The 19,909-nt window shown below is 40.7% G+C and overlaps 1 protein-coding gene across 1 annotated transcript in view; it reads left to right on the top strand.

The window, feature by feature from the left end:
• Positions 1 to 19,909, top strand: part of RCOR1 (REST corepressor 1) — a 111,503-nt gene that overhangs the window by 78,423 nt on the left and 13,171 nt on the right. The window contains exons 4-8 of the mRNA XM_068540225.1: positions 9,062 to 9,114; positions 10,595 to 10,756; positions 11,816 to 11,934; positions 14,257 to 14,335; positions 17,833 to 18,027. Coding sequence (XP_068396326.1) covers positions 9,062 to 9,114; positions 10,595 to 10,756; positions 11,816 to 11,934; positions 14,257 to 14,335; positions 17,833 to 18,027 — 608 coding nt within the window. The remainder of the gene's footprint in view (positions 1 to 9,061; positions 9,115 to 10,594; positions 10,757 to 11,815; positions 11,935 to 14,256; positions 14,336 to 17,832; positions 18,028 to 19,909) is intronic.

Below are 19,909 nucleotides of genomic sequence, written 5' to 3'. Positions count from 1 at the left end.
CCAGACTGTGAATTCTATGAAGGCCAGAGACTCTCTCTTTTTTTAATCATGGATATATAAGCAGTACCGGGCACACAGTAGGCCTAAAAGATGTATTGAATCAGTGGGGAATAATTAAATGTAAAACAGATTAGTTTATTATAAAATATCACTCTTCTGCAACCTACTTTGAAAGCTTAGATTTCTTTAGTGGGTAAAGAAGCTCCCCCTCCCCCACAAGATTCAAGCATAGGCAGTGGGAATACCTGCCGCCTCCCAACAGACATGCCCCCCATGATCTCACTATCCCACTGTGCAGTCTAGCTTTTGTTTTTAGAGCTGAAGAAACCAGGCCCACAGAGAAGGGACTTGTCTAAAAGTTTGTGGTGGGCAGAGCCTTTTGTCACCTTCCTGTAACCTAGCCTCCCTCTGAGTTTCCCTTGGCCACTTGAGTCTCTTTTAGGACCCCTCTTTCCAGGGTCTTGTATACAGATGGATTGTACTGGAGGGAAGAGCGTTGTATATAGAGTTTGGAAGAGGCAGGGTTAAAGGACAAATGTCCCTATGAAGTGAGGTTTGTATACAAGTTATAAGGAGTCACTAGGATTTGCAGACTTTTAAACCCTTCTTCTGACCACCTCCTCCCTCCCCTGCTCAGAACCCCACAAGCAGGAGGGGTTTTTTTTTGCATGATTGAAATTCACAACTCACAAATTCAAAAACCTCATTTTATATAGCAGGAACATTTCTTCTCATTTCTGTGGTTCTGATATTGTCGTATTCTTTTAAATGCCAAAACCTTAAAATTTTGTTCATTGAGATGGTTTTTATCACATTAAAATAGGGAATGGTCTTTACACATTAACTTTATGCTCTAATTCATTGACTCTCAAAACTGGCCCATCGTAATCACCTGGGAGCATTGTAAAAACAAACCAAAAACATCAAGAATGTGTTAGATTCTTTCTGTGATCTGAGTGTATTCGTTTTCTGAGAATTCACCTCGCTGTACCCTTATATAAGTGCTCCTCTCTACGCACATCATACTTTACTAAAAACTCTATGCATAAAGTATACGTACACATCCATGCACACACATATATACAGACATAAACATGAACACACATACACGCGTATACACATACATTTACAAAACAGGGTGGAGCCCAAGAGTCAGTATTTTAAAGACGTTTGTCAGATGATTCTTAGCAGACAGGATTAGGAACTGTTGAATTGGAGCACAGCTCTGATGGATGGAGTTCAAGGACTGGGCAGGTTCTCTTGCTAAACTAATTCTGTGGTTGTAAACTGCTGCATCCCTTCCTTCTGGTTGAATCTCACAAATGTTTATGAAGGAATTAATTTTAATACTTTTCATTTGTATATTTCGACTTTTCTATTTTTTATTGTTATACAAAGTATACAAAGCATTTATATGTGTATATATATTTATACATGTGTATTTTTATACAAAGTATTTATAGAATACTTATTATTTTACAAGTGATGAAATGGGCTTAGCCTGCAAGTTCCTGATGGAAACTAAGGACTTTGACTCACGGTCCAGGGCTCTTTCCACTGGAGTCTGCTGTGAGGTTACAGATGAAACAAGTGTTAGTCTTTTTTTCCCCCTCTTTTAATGTCAGGGAATGTTGCCTTAATTGAGGGAGATGCAGACCTTGTTGTGAGCATGGTTCCTTCCTTCAGCTCATGTGCACAAAGCAAAGCACAGGAGAGCAAACAAGATTATTTTGAGTGCACAGTTGCCTGCTGTGAGGGACTCAGTCATCAACTAAGTTGACTTGGTGTAAAAGAGATGCAAGAGGATGGTGTGTCACTGCGTTGATCTTACTCTTTACCGTAGACTTTGGGCATCTTTAAGGAGAAAGGTGGTTATTGTTTTGATTAGTCACAACTATATGTCATTCATTCTAGTGATGATCAGTTTTTAAAATACGGGAGATTCTGCGTATGCCTTTCTGGAGAATACACAAATGTATGAATACTAGAGTAAAAGGGGAGGGATGCTCTTATCCTTTTCTTGGAAAAAAATGTTTAATGCAGCACACAAAAAAAGTTTAAATTTAACGTTTAGATGTTTTAAAAATTACTCATAAAATGTTAGCCCTGGAAGACATAACGGTCAATCCATTCTTACGTGATGAGGAAACTGTGCCACAGAGGCAGGGGTGGGACTTGTTCAGAGTCGTGTACGTTGATTCTGGGTGGATTAGGTAGGAACGGACGCCAGAAGCTGAATTTCAATGTGTATGGCTTAGTAGAGTATTCATATTTCTTATTTCCACTTGATCAGATTGTCTATGAGACTGGGCTGGATTTTGCAGTACTTACTGGGGTGCTGGAGGGTGGGAGGAGCTTTTTCTATAGAGTGGGATTTTAACAAAACTACATTACGAAATAGCATTGTCATGAAGAAGATGTGTTTCATTATTGACTAGGAGGGACTGGTTCATTACATTACATTGTGCTCTGGCTGAGACTCTGTGGCTTATCTTATTTCTTAAGCCCTCTATCCCCACCTCAAGATATTCAGAGGGATCACTGAAATATTAGCTGTAGTAATGTCTGTGCCCACCTGGTGGCATAGTTGCTCTACCTAAATGATTTAAGCTCATTTTGATTCTCAGCGAGTTACAGTGATAACTCATTTCTTATTTAATAATAAAAAGAGGTGCCACGATATTTGTTATCATATTCTTGAAGAAAACTTAGCATGCTCATTTTGAGTTACGAGAGAGAAATTAGTACCGTATTTCCTTTGCAGCACCTAAAGCTACTGTAAATGTTATGATGGTAAAAATTTTTAAAAGCTGTATTAAGGCTGTAGCTTTGTCCTCAGCACACCTTACGGTGTCAGCCTCTTGCTCTGCATAGACTATGCAAGAAAACAAGGTATTCCGAATCGCTGCAGTATCTGGGGGAGGGAAGGGTGAGTTAAGGTTAAGGGGGCAGTTTTCATCTGCATTCTTCCCCTTTTTGCAATTGAATTTGAGACTCTTACTAATGGTACCGGGAGCATTTAGGTCATTGGGTTAAAACATGAACATAGAAACCAATGAAGCCTCGCAGGAGGCAGCCATTTGCCCGTTACCCTCAGTTTCTGTCCCTTCCTTCATCAGCCACAGTTCTATTTTCTTAACTTCATTCAAACTGAATAGACCGTGTTGATGTGCCTTGCTCAGTTCTCTCTACCTTGGAGACTGTTCTTATGTGACGTGCCCTTCCCCCTGTCTCCCTTACTCGAGAGATGGGATAGTGAACGGAGGTGTAGCGCCATGGGTCCTGGGGCCAGACACTCGGTGTACGTGAGTCCTAGCACTGCTACTTACCAGCTGTGTGACCCTGCCCAAACGATCTAACTTCTCTGCGCCTCAGTTTCTTCGTTTGTGAATGGGCGTGATAATAGAATTATTGGAGAAGATTAAAAAGATAATCCTGGTAAAGAGCTCAGAACAGTGGCCCGAACATAGTAAATTCTCAAATGCTAGTGACTCTTATCAGTCAGTATAGCTGTTGAACCTTTAGGAAGCTTTTCTTCATTTATCATCATCACCATCACTATTGACTGATTATTTTGCATTCTCACATTATCCTACATCTACACTGTTACTTTATGTATTTACGTTCTCCTCTGTCACCTGCGTGTTGTTTCAAGCTACTGCAATAAATCATTTTTCTTTTGTATTTTGGCCTATTTAGTACCGTATTCAGTACATAGTAAGGGTAGTTCAATAAATGTTTGACTAAGCTTTACGAATTTTGTAAATTTTTTTGATGAATCTCAGACATTCTACCTTTTTAAAAATAAATACGTTTATTTATTTATTTATTTATTTATTTATTTATGGCCTTATTGGGTCTTCATTGCTGCACGCGGGCTTTCTCTAGTTGTGGCGAGCGGGGGCTACTCTTTGTTGAGGTGCGCGGGCTTCTCATTGCGGTGGCTTCTCTTGTTGCGGAGCACGGGCTCTAGGCACGTGGGCTTCAGTAGTGTGGTGCGCGGGCTCAGTAGTTGTGGCTCATGGGCTCTAGAGTGCAGGCTCAGTAGTTGTGGCTCGCGGGCTTAGTTGCTCCGCGGCATGTGGGATCTTCCCAGACTAGGGCTCGAACCCACGTCCCCTGCATTGGCAGGCGGATTCTTAACCACTGCACAACCAGGGAAGTCCCTCACACCTTCTACCTTTCAGTGATGTTACCCCCAAAACATAATTCATTCACCTATGCTTTCCATAATGGTAAGGTCTTGTCAAAAAAAGCCGTGGTTTGTATAGTCTGTGTACTTCTTAAAGGATCAGAGTGGTGCATGTGTCTTTATCCATCATAATTTAAGATGAGACAGTTCTCCCTGGTTGTTCCTATAGGAATTTTCAAGTTTTTAAAAACATTGCATTATTTCTTTTTAAATTGTTTTTAAAGCAGAGTACACTTAACTCTGTGTCTGATTCTTCTGCTGCTGACGACGGATTAGACTGTTAGCTAAGCTGCACAAGAAACACGTGCTTCTGGCCTGTGCTGTCCCATGTGCCTTGGGGAAGGCTGGTGGGTGCAGATGCCCGGGCCAGGGACCTTGGAATGTCCTGATCACAGCTCACTCAGTGACTCTGCCCGCAGTGGCTCCTCGCCCCAGATTGGGATGGACTCTGGTTAACCTTCAATCTTCTAGAGGCTCTCTTTGTCTCAGGCAGCTTGTACTTCTCTTGCTTCCCTTCCTGTTTCATCTTTTGTCCACAGACAGGGCAGTTGGGAGTGGATTTTGTTTTCTTAGGTTGAAAGCTCATTTTTGCTTAAGGAAAGCACACGGGAGGTTTTGAAAAATGTACACTTTCCATTTTCTTCATGACCTACCCATAGTTCCTGGCAGGCTGTGTCAGGCAGGTGGTGGGGAGGGCATCGGGAGTCCAGAAACTGTGGTGGGTGGCCATGCCCTCTGATGATGAAAGGGAACGAGGGCTGGGGGCTCTACAGGGTGGGAAGGTAGTAAGAGACAAGCCCTGTCCACAGCATTGTTTGTGCCAATGCTGTATTCTGAATTAACTCTAGTCCGAAACATTCTGTGAGGAGGAGGGGAGAGGAAGAGTTCCTGCTGTGGTGTAGTTTTCAGTCAGGTGATAACCCAGCTTTACGGGTGAGAGCAACTTCCTACGAAGGTTTAGGAAGTTGCTAAGGGTAACACAGTCTCAAATATGGTGCTTACTATGCGTCAGGCACCACTAGCTGTGAACTCATTTTATCGAGAAACAGAGCCAAGGTTTGACCTGAGTCTTTCTTACCCCATACCTAACCTGTGCTGCCTTTCCTCCTTCCTTCCTTCCTTCTTTTCTTTCTTTTTCTCTTTCTTTCTTTCTTTCTTTCTTTCTCTTTCTTTCTTTCTTTCTCTTTCTTTCTTTCTTTCTTTCTTTCTCTTTCTTTCTTTCTTTCTTTCTTTCTTTTTCTTTCTTTCTTTTTTTCCTTTCTTTCTTTCTTTCTTTCTTTCTTTCTTTCTTTCTTTTTCTTTCTTTCTTTCTTTCTTTCTTTCTCTCTCTTTCTCTCTCTTTCTCTCTCTCCCTCCCTCCCTCCCTCCCTCCCTTCCTTCCTTCCTTTCTCTCTCTCTCTCCCTCCCTCTCCCCCTCTCTCCCTCCCTTCCTTCCTTTCTTTCTAAATTGAGGTATAGTTGATTTACAATATTGTGTTGGTTTCAGGTGAACAGCAAAGTGATTCAGTTTTTTACATATATATTTTTTTAGATTATTTTCCATTACAAGGTTATTACAAGATATTGACTATGGTTCCCTGTGCTATACAGTAAATCTTTGTTGCCTATTTTATGTATAGTAGTTTGGATCTGTTACTCCCATACCCCTAATTTATCTACCCCTCCCCCTTTCACTTTGGTAATAACCATAACCATGAGTCTGTTTCTGTTTTGTATATAAATTGATCTGTATTATTTTTTAGATTCCATGTATACGTGATGTCAGATATTGGTCTTTCTCTGTCCAACTTACTTCACTTAGTATGATAATCTCTAGGTCCATCCATGTTGCTGCAAATGGCAATATTTCATTGTTTTTTATGGCTGAATAATACTCCATTGTATAAATACACCCCATCTTCTTAAGCCAGTCATCTGTTGATGAGCACTTGGGTTGTTCCCATGTCCTGGCTATTGTAAATAGTGCTGCTGTGAACATTGGGGTGCATGCATCTTTTCCAGATATATGCCCAGGAGTGGGATTGCTGGATCATATGGTAGCTCTATTTTTCGTTTTCTGAGGAAACTCCATACTGTTTTCCACAGTGGCTGCACCAGTTTACATTCCCACCAGCAGTGTAGGAGGGTCCCCTTTTCTCCACACCCTCTCCAGCATTTGTTATCTGTAGGCTTTTTAATGATACATGCTGCCTTTCAACTTGCTAGGAAAAGAACCGAAAATGTTGACATTGTACATATCGCAGGTCCCCCAGCATTCGTTCAGCAAATGTTTGTCTAACCTTTATTGGACATAGAGCAATGAAAAGAATGAAAAATTGTATTTTTGCTAGTGGGTATCAGATGGTAATTCTTTTACAAGTTGCAAGGCTCCCCATATATTAACTTATTTCATCGCACCTTCAAGGCGCCTGGTAGACATAGCAGGTGACTTTACTTAAGTAGCTATGATAGCGTTCTTCCTTTGCTTTAGATTTGAGTCCGCAGAGTGGTCTCCAAGAAAACCTAAAAGATGTGTGACTTGAAAAGCCACCGTATAAGAGCACCTTGCTGTTTACAACGTGGCAAATGTTACATTTACCCTTAGCTGCAGCAGCTGGAATCCACTGTGTTAGTCTGTTTTCCTGGCCCTACCACCAGCTAATTTTTGTGTTAAAACAAAAGAACAGATGAAAATAGAAAAAGCATCTAAAGAATGCTTTTGTCTCCCTTGTAATTTTTAAGGTAAATCTGGTAAGAGACAATGGGGACAGGTTTAGTGGACCCTGTTACTGATGTAGCAGATTCTGGTTCTGCCCCGAGAGCGAGAGCTGTGGGCAGGACAGGCTCTCGAGGGCCTCCTGCATCGCGTCCAGCCTGTGCGTTATTTGCTTAAAGATCATGTGACTGACTGGTGATCACATGACTGAATGTGTGCATACATCACACATTCCTTACTCAGCTAAGGTAAATAACAGCGTCTGGAAACCTGTATGCTCGCAGAGTTGAGATTATATAGCAGAAGTTTGAGGTTCGTGTATTGTTTGTTCACTAAATATTTATTAAAAGAAGGAACCCTTAAAGCAGACCTCCAGGGTTGACCCTCAGTTCCCTGTACATTGTTTTTCTCTCTTCCTCTCACGTGTTCTTGACTTGCACACATCTCATGACCTGGTCTTTGTCCTCTGACCTGCGGTCCAGCCCCGGGCGGTAGGTGCCGCTGGCAGCATCCAGGCGCCGCTCGGAAGAGTCCTCTCCAGCCAGGGGTGCACAGCCGCCCGCTCTGCAGCCTTACTTTTTGTTGGCTTTTTTTCTTTTTTTGAAGAACCTTTGAGCATTCTTCTCTTATTTGGCATAATCTACCCTATTGTGAAGTAAAGCAAGGGACACACTTTGGAATATTTCCGCCCCCGTTTTAAAAATCACCAGTTTTGGGACTTCCCTGGTGGCGCAGTGGTTAAGACTCTGCACTCCCCATGCCGGGGGTCCAGGTTCAATCCCTGGTCAGGGAACTAGATCCCACATGCATGCCGCAACTAAGAGTTTGCATGCCACAACTAAGGAGCACACTGGCAGCAACTAAGGAGCCCACCGGCTGCAACTAAGGAGCCCACGTGCCTAAGACCCGGCATAACAAAATAAATGAATGAATGAATGAATGAATGAATGAATGAATGAATATTTAAAAAAATTAAAATCACCTTTTGGGACAAACAAGGGCCTTTATCATTCACTGACTCTCAGGTAAATTGGAATTTTACTCTCTTCTGAGTGAAGTAACCAGTCAGTTTGTGAGTATTTTAGATGTAAAAAAGAAAATAGAAAATTAGTGCCTTAATATTGAAATGTACTCACTATATGTAGTTACTGTTTGAATTAAATTGACTCTTGTCAGTGGAAAAAATTTTCCCCTTATATTAGAATATATGCTGAGTTTGAATTCTTTTTCAAAATTGATTTCTTTTTCCTAATTAGTTGTCAGTTATACCAAAATTAGGAAGGATGGTTGTGATAGAATTGAATAGCATTCTGAAACGTAGAAGCACTGACTTTTATTAGGTGTCTGCTGTAACACTCAGCCTATTTTCTCAACTCTAAGTTTGGTCATTGCACCTGCAGAGTGAGTTTTGAGGGAAGGGCAATAGGGGCTAGTAGGATTTAGTTTTTGTTTCATACAATTCTGTGCTACTTGATTTTCCCTTTTTGAGCTTGTATTATTTTTGTAGTTTATAAAGAAAAGTCATACATGAATAAAGAAGTGCTATTGATTAGTAGTCTCTTATTTTTCTGGAAGAAAGACTAGAAAGTGTAGAGAGGAAGTAGATTTGTCACTGGGGGTGGCAGCTTCTGAAGTTCCAGTCTGTTAGTTTTCCTTGGTGTTTCCTTAGTGCTTGAAAGCTGGCATTAGCCACCTTGTTTTCGAGTTTGAGAGCAAATACTAGGCGTTGGTGCATGTAATTTGTCTCTTAGATTTTTTTTTAACATAAAAGTGGGTTGCTTGTTCTTCAACCTCAGCTGAGACTTAAAAGCAAACCCCCATTTAATATTTCTTTTTATTTCTAAATAATTATTTTTCAAAGTACCAAAGTAATATTTATCATAGAAAATTTAAGTAGAACCTTGTTTAAAAAAAAAAACAAAAACAGAATCATAATCTCACCATCCAGAAATAAGTACTGTGAGTATTTTTTCAGCCATTTCTCTGTGGGATTTATATATGTAAGATCCATAATGAGATCATATTATACAGCTCTATTTTGTTCCTGTCTAGTCTTTGTTTTTATGCTTGTGCATGGCCGGCCTGAAATATATATACATCAGTATCAATTCTGGTGCCCACAGACTGTGCCCGGTCCCTCAGTTTGTTCACTGGCCTCTTGTCTTGTTTTTCAGTGGATGAATACATTGCCATTGCCAAAGAGAAGCATGGGTACAACATGGAACAGGTAATGGCATGGTTTTCTTCTGTTGTTAAAAATGGGGTTTATAGCTGACCTGTTAATTTTGTTTTGTTCTATGTGTTGGGTAGCGTTGTTTCCTCATTAGCCATTTTTGTGTAGTCACTAACAGTATTATACAAGGCTCTGGTCCCCTTTTTTACTGCTTGCGATGAGTGGTAGAAGACCCTTTGATTGGAAGAGCGTGTGTATGTTCCTGCCAGTCTGCACTGTTTAGGGCAGCGGTGGCTCTTAGGTGCTGGATACTTGGGCATAACGCTTTCGTATTTGAATACGTGATTTGTTTATCATTCTTGTGGTTGTGTGATGGTTTTTTTCCTGACTCATGGTGTCACACTCAAACCTACTCAAAACTCTTTTAATATTAATTGCTTTGAATCACTTTCTGATTGTAAAATTTGACTAAGGTTTTTTAAAAATTGTTTGGAGCCAATTAATGAGAGAGAAATCCACAAGATTAATTTTTCTCCCAAAGTGTGATGATATCTTATTTCAGCCTTATTTCTAATGACGATTCTTTTAGGTAATCACATTAAGTTGGATTAGTGCTTTCCTCTGTATTGATCTAGATTTTACAGCCTGTAAATTACCAAAATTTTTCATTTACCCTAATGCCTGAGGATACCACTGATTTTGGTTATATAGACTTGGACGCTTTCTTTTAGCCTTGGCCTTACTTTTAGTTATTCTACCCTGGTAGAGCTGTCAGGAAAGCCAATTACAATAAGGTAGTTTGAGAATCTTTCAAAGCAAGAAGTGTATGCTTCTCTTTCTCCAAACCCTACTTAGGAACTTCACAAAGCTGCTCAGAAAATCATCGATTTTTTTTCTATTTAGAAAGTGTAATTATTATTGGGTGATTGCTGATTACACTTGTATGAATTTTTAAGGATTTTGGTCTTCAAAAGTATGATCATTTCCACTTTAAAACTGACATACAGGGAGTTTTCTGTGGAAAGTATTCCTGAATTCTCTTGTTTCTAATTTGTTCCTTACCCATTTGTATTTTTTTTTCCTTTCTGAGCTGGAAAAAACTCTTTATATTTGAAATTTTTTGGCAAAAGAATAACAAACAATTGTGTGCTTTTTGAGTTACTTTCTCCATCATATCCAGTGGCTTTAGAGTGTGACCCTGTACGAGCACAGATTCCAGAGTCCCACTGCTTCTGCTGTTTTACTAGCTGTGACCATTGGCAAGTTACTGAATTTCTCAGGGCCTCCATATTCCAACTTGAGAATTGAGAATAATGGAACTTATCTCATAGGGCTTGAGACAAATGAGTTAGTGTACAAAAGGGCACGGATCAGTGTCTGCCACTTAGCAGTGTATGTGAGTTCGCCATTTGTGAATTTGTCTGGGTATGAAGAAATACTTGCTCTTCTTGTGCCAGCCTCATTTCCACTTTAATGTTTCAGTCATGTCAGTCATGTTGTTGGTCTAAAAATTTCACTGATACTGTTTTTCTAGGCTCTTGGGATGCTCTTTTGGCATAAGCATAATATTGAAAAATCATTGGCTGATTTGCCCAACTTTACCCCCTTCCCAGATGAGTGGACTGTGGAAGATAAAGTCTTATTTGAGCAAGCCTTTAGTTTTCACGGGAAAACTTTTCATAGAATCCAACAAATGGTGAGTAGGTGAGACCAGACCGTTCACTGTGTGCCCGCCCCCCCCCGCCCCGCAGTGTACCTGAGCGGTAGGGCTGTCATCCTCAAGCACGAGTGTTCCCGTTATTAATAAAGCAGCTCACTGCGAGCTGCTGGGTGGGTGAGAGGCTTCACACTACAAGAGCAAAATATCCCCCAGCACCTCCCAGCTTAATAGTTGTGCCTCAGCCACCCCCCACCCCACCCCACCCCACCCCACCCCACCCCACCCCACCCCAGCTCTCTTGTCGGGACGACCCAGAGTGTTCTTTTTTTTTTTTTTTGGGCTTCATTGGGTCTTCATTGCTGCGCGTGGGCTTTCTCTAGTTGCGGCGAGCAGGGGCTACTCTTCGTTGCGGTGCGCGGGCTTCTCATTTTGCAGTGGCTTCTCTTGTTGTGGAGCACGGGCTCTAGGTGCGCGGGCTTCAGTAGTTGCAGCACGTGAGCTCAGTAGTTGCAGCGCGCGGGCTCAGTAGTTGCAGTGCGCGGGCTTAGTTGCTCCGCGGCATGTGGGGTCTTCCTGGACCAGGGCTCGAACCCATGTGCCCTGCATTGGCAGGTGGATTCTTAACCACTGTGCCACCAGGGAAGTCCCCCCAGAGTGTTCTGATAGAAAGGGTCTCTGATGGTGGGTGAGGCCAAACATCATGGGGCCCCGGTCTCCCTGGGGATTTTTGCCGACCTGTCACTTCCAGAAAGGTATTTGGTGGGCTCCTACTGTGAAAGCTTACTGACGGTTACATTAGTGCTAAAATGAATTTTTTAAAAATAACCTAGAAGTTATGTTAGAAGCTGTAGTCGTGTGAAAACTCTGATTCATCTTAAGCTGACTGCAGTCTTTCATGGGCTAAGTTTCACTTACAGTCAAACTTCAGTAATTTGAAAATGTATCGACGAGAGTTCTTTTGTGAATTCAGAGAAAAATGGCTGTGACTTAGGACATTTCTGAATACGTGAGAGTGATCCTTATGAAATATATCTACACACATTTGATTTTTAAAGATTAGCTTTAAATCTAAACCAACTCATTTTTTGTGTTTAGCTTCCTGATAAATCTATAGCAAGTCTGGTGAAATTTTACTACTCCTGGAAGAAGACGAGAACTAAGACCAGCGTGATGGATCGCCACGCTCGGAAACAGAAGCGGGAGCGGGAGGAAAGGTCAGTACGCACGCGGGGTGGCGTCTCACCCCTTCGGAGATCTTTGCACCGGCATTTCTAAGAGCTGGTGAGTACACAAAGGAAAGGTAGAGGGACCGGATTTCCCCCAGTTCCTTCCTGGTGGAACCAGAAGGTACACAATATTCTTCACCTCCATGCTCATGAGCTGTGTTAATGCATGAGTGCTACCTTCTAAAGGTGTCTTTTCTCACCACTCTGCAGTCAGCACACTTTGTTCTGAATGAGTGACCTTTCCAACACATTCCTTTGTGTGCCCCTTAAGGGTGTCTTCTTTTAGTAAAAAGGAATCTCTTACTTCTTATGTTGAAATTTACTTGGTGTGCTTCTGCAGGATTCAGTTGACGTTTTTATGTTTGGTATGTTAAAATCTACAGTTTAGATTTCCTTCTTCCCTTTTTTGACCATCCGTTTTGTGTATGTGAGTGAGAGAGAGGGGAACATTTTATGACTTCTTAATAAGGAGGTTAGTTTTAAGGACAGCTTAGTGCATCGGACGCACCTTCTAACCATCACGCCCTCAGCCTTACATACAGCAGAGTCATGGAAGCGGCCTTTGCTCACCCGAAGACGTGGGTTCTGGTCTCAACTGAAGGGTCTGCTGATGGTCTCACAGGCGGGTTGGGTCAGTGCACTCCTTTCCACGCCTCTGTCTCCTCAGCTCTAAAATGAAGATGCTTCAAGTCTAGAAGGCAGGGCACAAACATAGTGGGTATTATGGTAGTGGGAATATAGGTGGCTTTTAAAAATTATATTTTCTATAATATATTATTTTTATAAATTAACAATACAAAATAAAATGAAGGAGTATAAACTATATGATCTCTGTGGCCCTGTCTTAGGAGAGTATCTTACGATTTCAAATGAAAAAGAATAACCTGTGGGGACAGATTGAGAATTATCACTTTTGGAGACACCTGCAAAGCTCTTTCCAACCATAAGATTCTATAAAGTTGTTGACCTTGACACATCTGCATATTTTTTAGTTTGCAACATACATAATAACTAGTGGGTCTATTTATGGATCAGTACTCTTTGTAACCAAAGAAAAGTAGCAAACTCTACTGAATTTGTTTTTAGTGTTATAGCAATTTTTGATTAAAATTTCTTGTTTCCTTTGTATGTTAGGTCTAGTTTACTGTTTATAAACTAAGTCTGTTACTACAAACAAGTGTGGTTTACTAAGCTGAAATCAGAATTAAAAAAAAAGAAGATTGGGATTTGTTATCCTTGAGGATGAAGCGATAAGGGCATTGTTCTCACTTTGCATCTGCCCAAGGGTGCTCCTACCTTCCCGGTGCACCTTCACACCGTCAGGATGCAGAGGAGGGGCACCCTGGCCACGGCAGAAGCACCCGAGAGATTGTTGTCTTTCTACCGGTACCTGCCTGTGAAAGGAACGGCAGGGCCTGGGAAAATTCCCTCCACCCCCGGCTCTTTCTCCTCTCAGACATGCTTTCCTCAGCCAGAACTTACCACTGTGGACCTTGGGGGTGGGTTGGGGGAGAAGGAGAGCACAGTGGGTGCGTCACCTGGGCTGGGTTCCTGAGACAAAGTGGGTGTTGACATTTGAAACCCTGAGTGTTCTGCTGCCACCACTGCTCAGCTGGCTTTAGCTGCAGGCAGACTGGGGCAGGCTGCCTGGCTTCTGTGAGCCTTCGCTTTCACTTTTTTTTTAAGCAAAAGGCCTACCACAGAGCTTTTTTTTTTTTTTTTAAGTAAGAAATACTGCATGGAAGGATATAAACAAAAGCATGCACCATATCAATGTGAGCATTCTTTCTAAAATTAACTTAAAATACCAGTTATTCGAGCCACCAAAAAGCTTCTCCCATTCTCAGACTTGTGTAGTTGTGAGAGGACAGGTGGGACTTGAACATGGATTTTTACTTGTTGGTAAATTTATTCCCAATACAATAGGCTTTATTCCTGAATAATTTCTCAGCTATATCTAATGATCATGTCCTGGTCCTCCATTAGATACTTATGGAGAATTAAAGTAAATGTCTTAAATTTGACATTTTTAGTTGAGAGAAAACACTTTACAAATAATAAAACGACAATGTTCTAGGCCTGGTTTGGGAGTTAGAAACCCATTTTAATAGCTTTTTTAATCATTTAGACTAAAAGAACTATGGAGTTGGTATTTTATTTGAATTGTAAAAATGTATTTATCTCAGCATTCTGAAAACATATACTAATTTTGTATTACATCTGTCATTTAAATCAATATATTGCTTAAATTTGTGTATTAAATAGAATTAGTACAAAATAATCTTTCAGTAACTTGTTTTTGTCTTCCAGTGAGGATGAGCTGGAAGAAACAAATGGAAATAACCCCATTGACATTGAGATTGATCCAAACAAGGAAAGCAAAAAGGAGGTATTTTTTTCCCCCAGTACTGTTAAGGCAAATAAATTTCATTACTAGTTTCATAAGTAAAACATTCCTTTTTCTCATTCTACTTAAGATATTAAGTGCTGTGTACAAGGCATCATGGTATGGCTTTTTAAACAATACTAACTTTGCTTTGTAGAACTTAGAATTTTGTTTGCCAAGAAATATGAGAAAGGAAGCCTTAAAGGAAAAAATGGCATCAACGAGGAAAGGTTTTATGTAGGGTGACAGTTCTCACCGCCTTCTCTCCTGGGCCGTTCGCTCAGCAGGTTGGAAAGGGGCCTCGTGAGGACCAGGCTCGAGCTCGGCTCCTCCTCTCGGCTCCGGTGGCCTCCTTCCTTCTGCATCTGCCCGGGGCCTGCACCCTCTGGGTCATGGTGAAGCTTTAATCTCTCACGTTTTAAAAATCATTACGCCAGAGGTTTATAGTCTCTGGATCCAAGAGGTCCACAGATCCCTACAATTATACATGACTTTTGGGGGGTGTATCTATAACATTTACTTACTGTAAACTGTCCGCTGAGAACAGTGGGGTGTCGGGACGGTCTTAGCCTTTTGAAATGGTGGTTAGAGTCTTGGCATTATTTTGCCCATTCATAAGAATTGAATAAAGCATATGTGGGGTTCCCGAGGGCCCTCCGGGGAGACCAGGGCTCTGTGGCCTAGTTGGGGACCCCCACGGTACACAGCTGCCTGCAGCAGGTCCCTGATGGGTGCTACCACCACAGCTGAGGAAAGAGGGCCTCAGCCCATTGGTGCCCATCAGCCCCTCATTCAGGGTGGAGTATGGAATCCCAGCGTGGGCATGACTTTTACATGTGTTCACATAGTGTTTTTCTAAAGACAGAGTCTGTAGTTTCAGTAAAATCTGAAAAGGTTTTCTATCTCAAAAGGTACTAAAGTATGAGAAAAACGAAAAGGTCTAGACATACCTAAACTTTAAAATTACACCAATAATGTATGATTTTATAGACATGTAGGAAATACAGCTAAACAAAAGGGAACGATGAAAATGATTTATCATTTCATCACCGATAATCACTATTAACATTTTGGTGACTCTTTCCAGATGACCTCCTCTGTAAAATATATATGCCTATACATAATTCTGAATCTGTATGCTTAAAAAATATAAAATCGGATCTTAATATATAATTTTATAACCTTTTAAATTTACTCTGCCTTGAACATTTTTTTTTTAATCAGTCATCAATTTTATACACAGCAGTGTATACATGTCAATCCCAATCACCCAGTTCAGCACACCACCATCCCCACCCCACCGCGGTTTGAACATTTTTTTTTAATTGAAGTATAGTTGATTTACAATGTTGTGTTAGTTTCTAGTGTACGGCAGAGTGATTCAGTTTTATGTATATCTTCTTTTCCATTATGCTTTATCACAGGATATTGAATATAGTTCCCTGTGCTGTACGGGAGGACCTTGTTGTTTATCCATTCTGTATATAATAGTTTGCGTCTGCTAATCCCAAACTCCCAGTGCATCCCTCCCCCACCCCCCTCCCCCTTGGCAACCACAAGTCTGATCTCTGTGTCTGAGTCTGTTTCTGTTTTGCAGGTAAGTTCATCTGTGTTCTATTTTAGATTCCACATGTAAGTGGTATCACATGGTATTTGTCTTTCTCTTTCTGACTTACTTCACTTAGTATGATAATCTCTAGGTCCATCCATGTAGCTGCAGATGGCATTATTTCATTCTTTTTTATGGCTGAGTAATATTCCATTTTATATATGTACCACATCTTCTTTATCCATTCATCTGTCAATGCACATTCAAGTTGTTTCCATGTCTTGGCTATTGTAAATAGTGCTGCTGTGAACATAGGGGTACTGCCTGTATCTTTTCGAATTATAGTTTTGTCCAGATATATGCCCAGGAGTGGGATTGCTGGATCTTATGGCAACTCTATTTTTAGTTTCTTGAGGAACTAGATATATTTGTATGCATAGCTGTATGTTATTCCATCATTACAGATCTTTTATAATTGAGTTAATTAATCTTATACGGGTTTTTACAGTCTTTTTCCCTGTAAGTAATGCTGAAATGCCGATCTCATGACTACATATTTGTGCACTTAATTTTTTCCATTAGAATTAATTTCTGGAAGTTGAATTATTGAGTCAAAGTGTTCTAGATATATTCTTAAGGCTTCTTTTGGTATGGTATATATTATCAAATAGGAAACTGGTAATTCTTTCTGGATAGCACTCTTACCAGTGATTTATATGAGTGCCCAAATAACAAGATCATTTTAAGGATTAGCTAAATTACATTGCTTGGGAAATCAAATTGTACTTGCAATTTTTAGTAAGGTTTGTTTTGATGCATTGTTATTTATTAGGTTCTTCAACGGAACATTTTAAATGAAAGAGGCTTGGTTTTATATTAATTTCTGTAATTGTTATTTATATAGCAGTTTCTAATTTAAAAAGAAAAATGGTTAAATCTCAGTTTCTTTACCTACTAAAATGTTATTAAAACAGACACATGGTCAATAGGTGATCTTTACTGAATAGCATAGTGCTATTGCAGAACATAGTTTATTGTCTACTTATATTTTTATGTGTTGTTTATTACCACTTGTTCGAGAGCTTATTGCTACCATCATGGTTTGCTTTGCCTTTTTATCTCAGTCTTTTAAAATATGAAGCAAAAAGCTGAATGTACTTTCAGCTTTACCAGCCAATGTTAATACACTAACAAGATGAAATTATAAACAGTTAACCAAAACTTCTTGTTCTTAAAATGGTTACCACTAGGATGTTATCCTTTCCTTGCCAAGATATTAGTGCATTTCATTTCCAAAGGTTTTGGTTTTAGAGAAAGCATGTAAAAAAATAAGCAGCAGTCATCCATTTTTAAATGACAGCATATAGTTTTTGAAGCAAGTTACACAGTTGCCCTAAAAGTTGTGTCATCTAAAAAAAAAAACCCGAAAAGGTGTATAAACAAGTTTCATATTGAAGTTTTTATTTTTATAACCATCTATAAAGATTTAAAGAATTTAAGTGGATCCTTACACATGTGCTGAATCATTTCTTTTCTTTTTTTCTTTTTTCTTTCTGTGGCCGTATGTCCATCTACAATTGCTAGGGACTGTTTGGATAAAATAACTCCTTATTCATAAATACAAAGCTCACCAGAAGGGAATACAGGTTATTTTTTCTTCCTGTGTTCCTGCAGGAAGCTGGGAGTGCTTCTTGTCAGAGGTTTATAGAATAAGGATGTATCTGTATAGGAAGGAAATGGAGTCCACTTTGAAGTGTTTATTTAGCCAAAGTTCAATAGCCAATGTTTTTGTCTGATAACTATGTATTAGAACTTGTAGATGGTAATTATGAGATGGCATCGTATTTGTCTTAGATTGTTTGGAGCCATGTTAAGAAAATCTGCTTATTACTGTTCATTTGGCATTTTAATTTTCTTAGTTTCTCATTTATCAAATATGTGTATCATGCAGGTGCCCCCTACTGAGACAATTCCTCAGATCAAAAAAGAAAAACATAGTACACAAGCTAAAAATAGAGCAAAAAGGAAACCTCCGAAAGGAATGTTTCTTTCTCAAGAAGACGTGGAGGCTGTTTCTGCCAATGCCACTGCTGCTACCACGGTGCTGAGACAACTGGACATGGAGCTGGTGTCAATCAAACGACAGGTACCCGTGAGCCCCGTCCTGGGTGAAGAGTTAACTGCACTTTAGACGTGTTCTTACTTCTCACTCACTCGGATGTTCTCTTTCCGCAAATCTCAAAAGCGCATTTTGTTTCTAAGGCATTGGACAGAAGATCTTAGGCCCACTGATTTTTTTCCCTTAAATTAACCGTGAAGTTGAAATTTTATACAGATACCGATATAGACACAGATCTCAGTGACTTCTCATAGCATGAACACACCCAAGTAACCCCTGTGTGGATGAAGACGTGGCGCGTCGCCTCCACAGCCCCTTTCTCTCCCCTTGAGAACTGCGTCGTTGCCCCTGGAGCCTCACTCATGCCCCCTGTTCATCACCCACCTTCTCCCGGTGGGTGGCCACTGTTCTGACTTAAAACCATATGTTACTTTAATCTTTTTTGGGATTTTATATAAACAGAATGATAAAGTAGGTGTGTGTGTGTGTGTGTGTGTGTGTGTGTGTGTGTGTGTGTGTGTCTGGCTCTTACTCAACATGTGAGATCTATCCAAGTAATAGAGAGTCATACTTCTTGAGTTCTTTCTCATTGCTGTATGAATACCCAACAAATGATCCATTTTACTTTGAGTGGACATTTGGTTTGTTTCCCGTTTTTGACTCTTACACGTGATACTGATAGGAACGTTGTTTTATGTGCCTCTTGGTGTGTTGTGTGTGCATCTTTGTTGGAGATAACACCTAAGAGTGCAGTTGCTGGGTTATCGAGTGTGCATATGTCCAACATTAGAAAACAATGCCAGACAGTTTCCCAAAGTGGTCGTGTCACTTTACGTGAGTTTTGGTTGCACCACGTCAGGATTTCCTAGTTGTAGCGCTGTTGACGTTTTGGGCTGGATAGTTTCTGTGTCCTGGGGGTGGTTCTGCCCCTTGTAGGATGCTTAGCAGCATCTCTGGCCTCGACCCACTGGATGCCAGTGGCACCCTCCCCTCCACCATGCTGTTGTGACCACATTGTGGAGTTATGGGGGCGGCGGGGGAATTGTCTCCTGTTTCCCATTCTGAGGACTTCTTTTTCACGCTCTTAGTGGTATCTATCTATCTATCATTTATTTATTTATTTATGGCTGCGTTGGGCCTTCGTTGCTGCATGCGGGCTTTCTCTAGTTGCAGCGAGCGGGGGCTACTCTTTGTTGCGGTGCACGGGCTTGTCATTGCAGTGGCTTGTCTTCGTTGCAGAACATGGGCTCTAGGCGTGCAGGCTCGGTAGTTGTGGCTCTAGAGCGCAGGCTCAGTAGTTGTGGCGCACGGGCTTGGCTTCTTCGCGGCATGTGGGATCTTCCCAGACCAGGGCTCGAACCTTCGTCCCCTGCGGTGGCAGGTGGATTCCTAACCACTGCACCACCAGGGAAGCCCTCTTAGTGGTCTCTTTTGATGAACAGAAATTCTTAGTTTTAAGGTAGTTCAGTTTCTCATTCTTGTCTTTTACGGTTAGTGCTCTTTGAGTTCTGTTAAGAACCTTTCCTGAGGTCATGAAGATACTCTTACACACTATCTTAAAAGTGTTGTTTTGCCTTTTACATTTTGATCTTCAGTCTACCTGGCAGTGTTTTTGTTTGTATGTTGTTACATGTAGGGTCAAATTTTTTTTTTTTTTCATATGGATATCTAGTTTACCCAGTACTATTAATTAAAAAAGACTACGCTTTCCCTGTTGTAATGCTGTGGGACCTTTGTCTTAAATCCGGTGTCCATTATGTGTATCGGTCAGGTTTGGAGTTCTGTTTGTCCATTCTTCACCAGTACTATATGGTCTTAATAATACATAGATTATGAATGGATATGTGTGGTAGGAGAAGTCCTCCAAGATGGTCGTGGCTATTCCTGGCCCTTGTATTTCCATATAAAG

This window comes from Eschrichtius robustus, chromosome 1, assembly GCF_028021215.1.
Source record: "Eschrichtius robustus isolate mEscRob2 chromosome 1, mEscRob2.pri, whole genome shotgun sequence".
In the NCBI taxonomy this organism is placed as follows: domain Eukaryota; kingdom Metazoa; phylum Chordata; class Mammalia; order Artiodactyla; family Eschrichtiidae; genus Eschrichtius; species Eschrichtius robustus.
The sequence above is the reverse complement of the archived record's forward strand: the minus strand, read 5'-3'. Positions and strand labels throughout refer to the sequence as shown.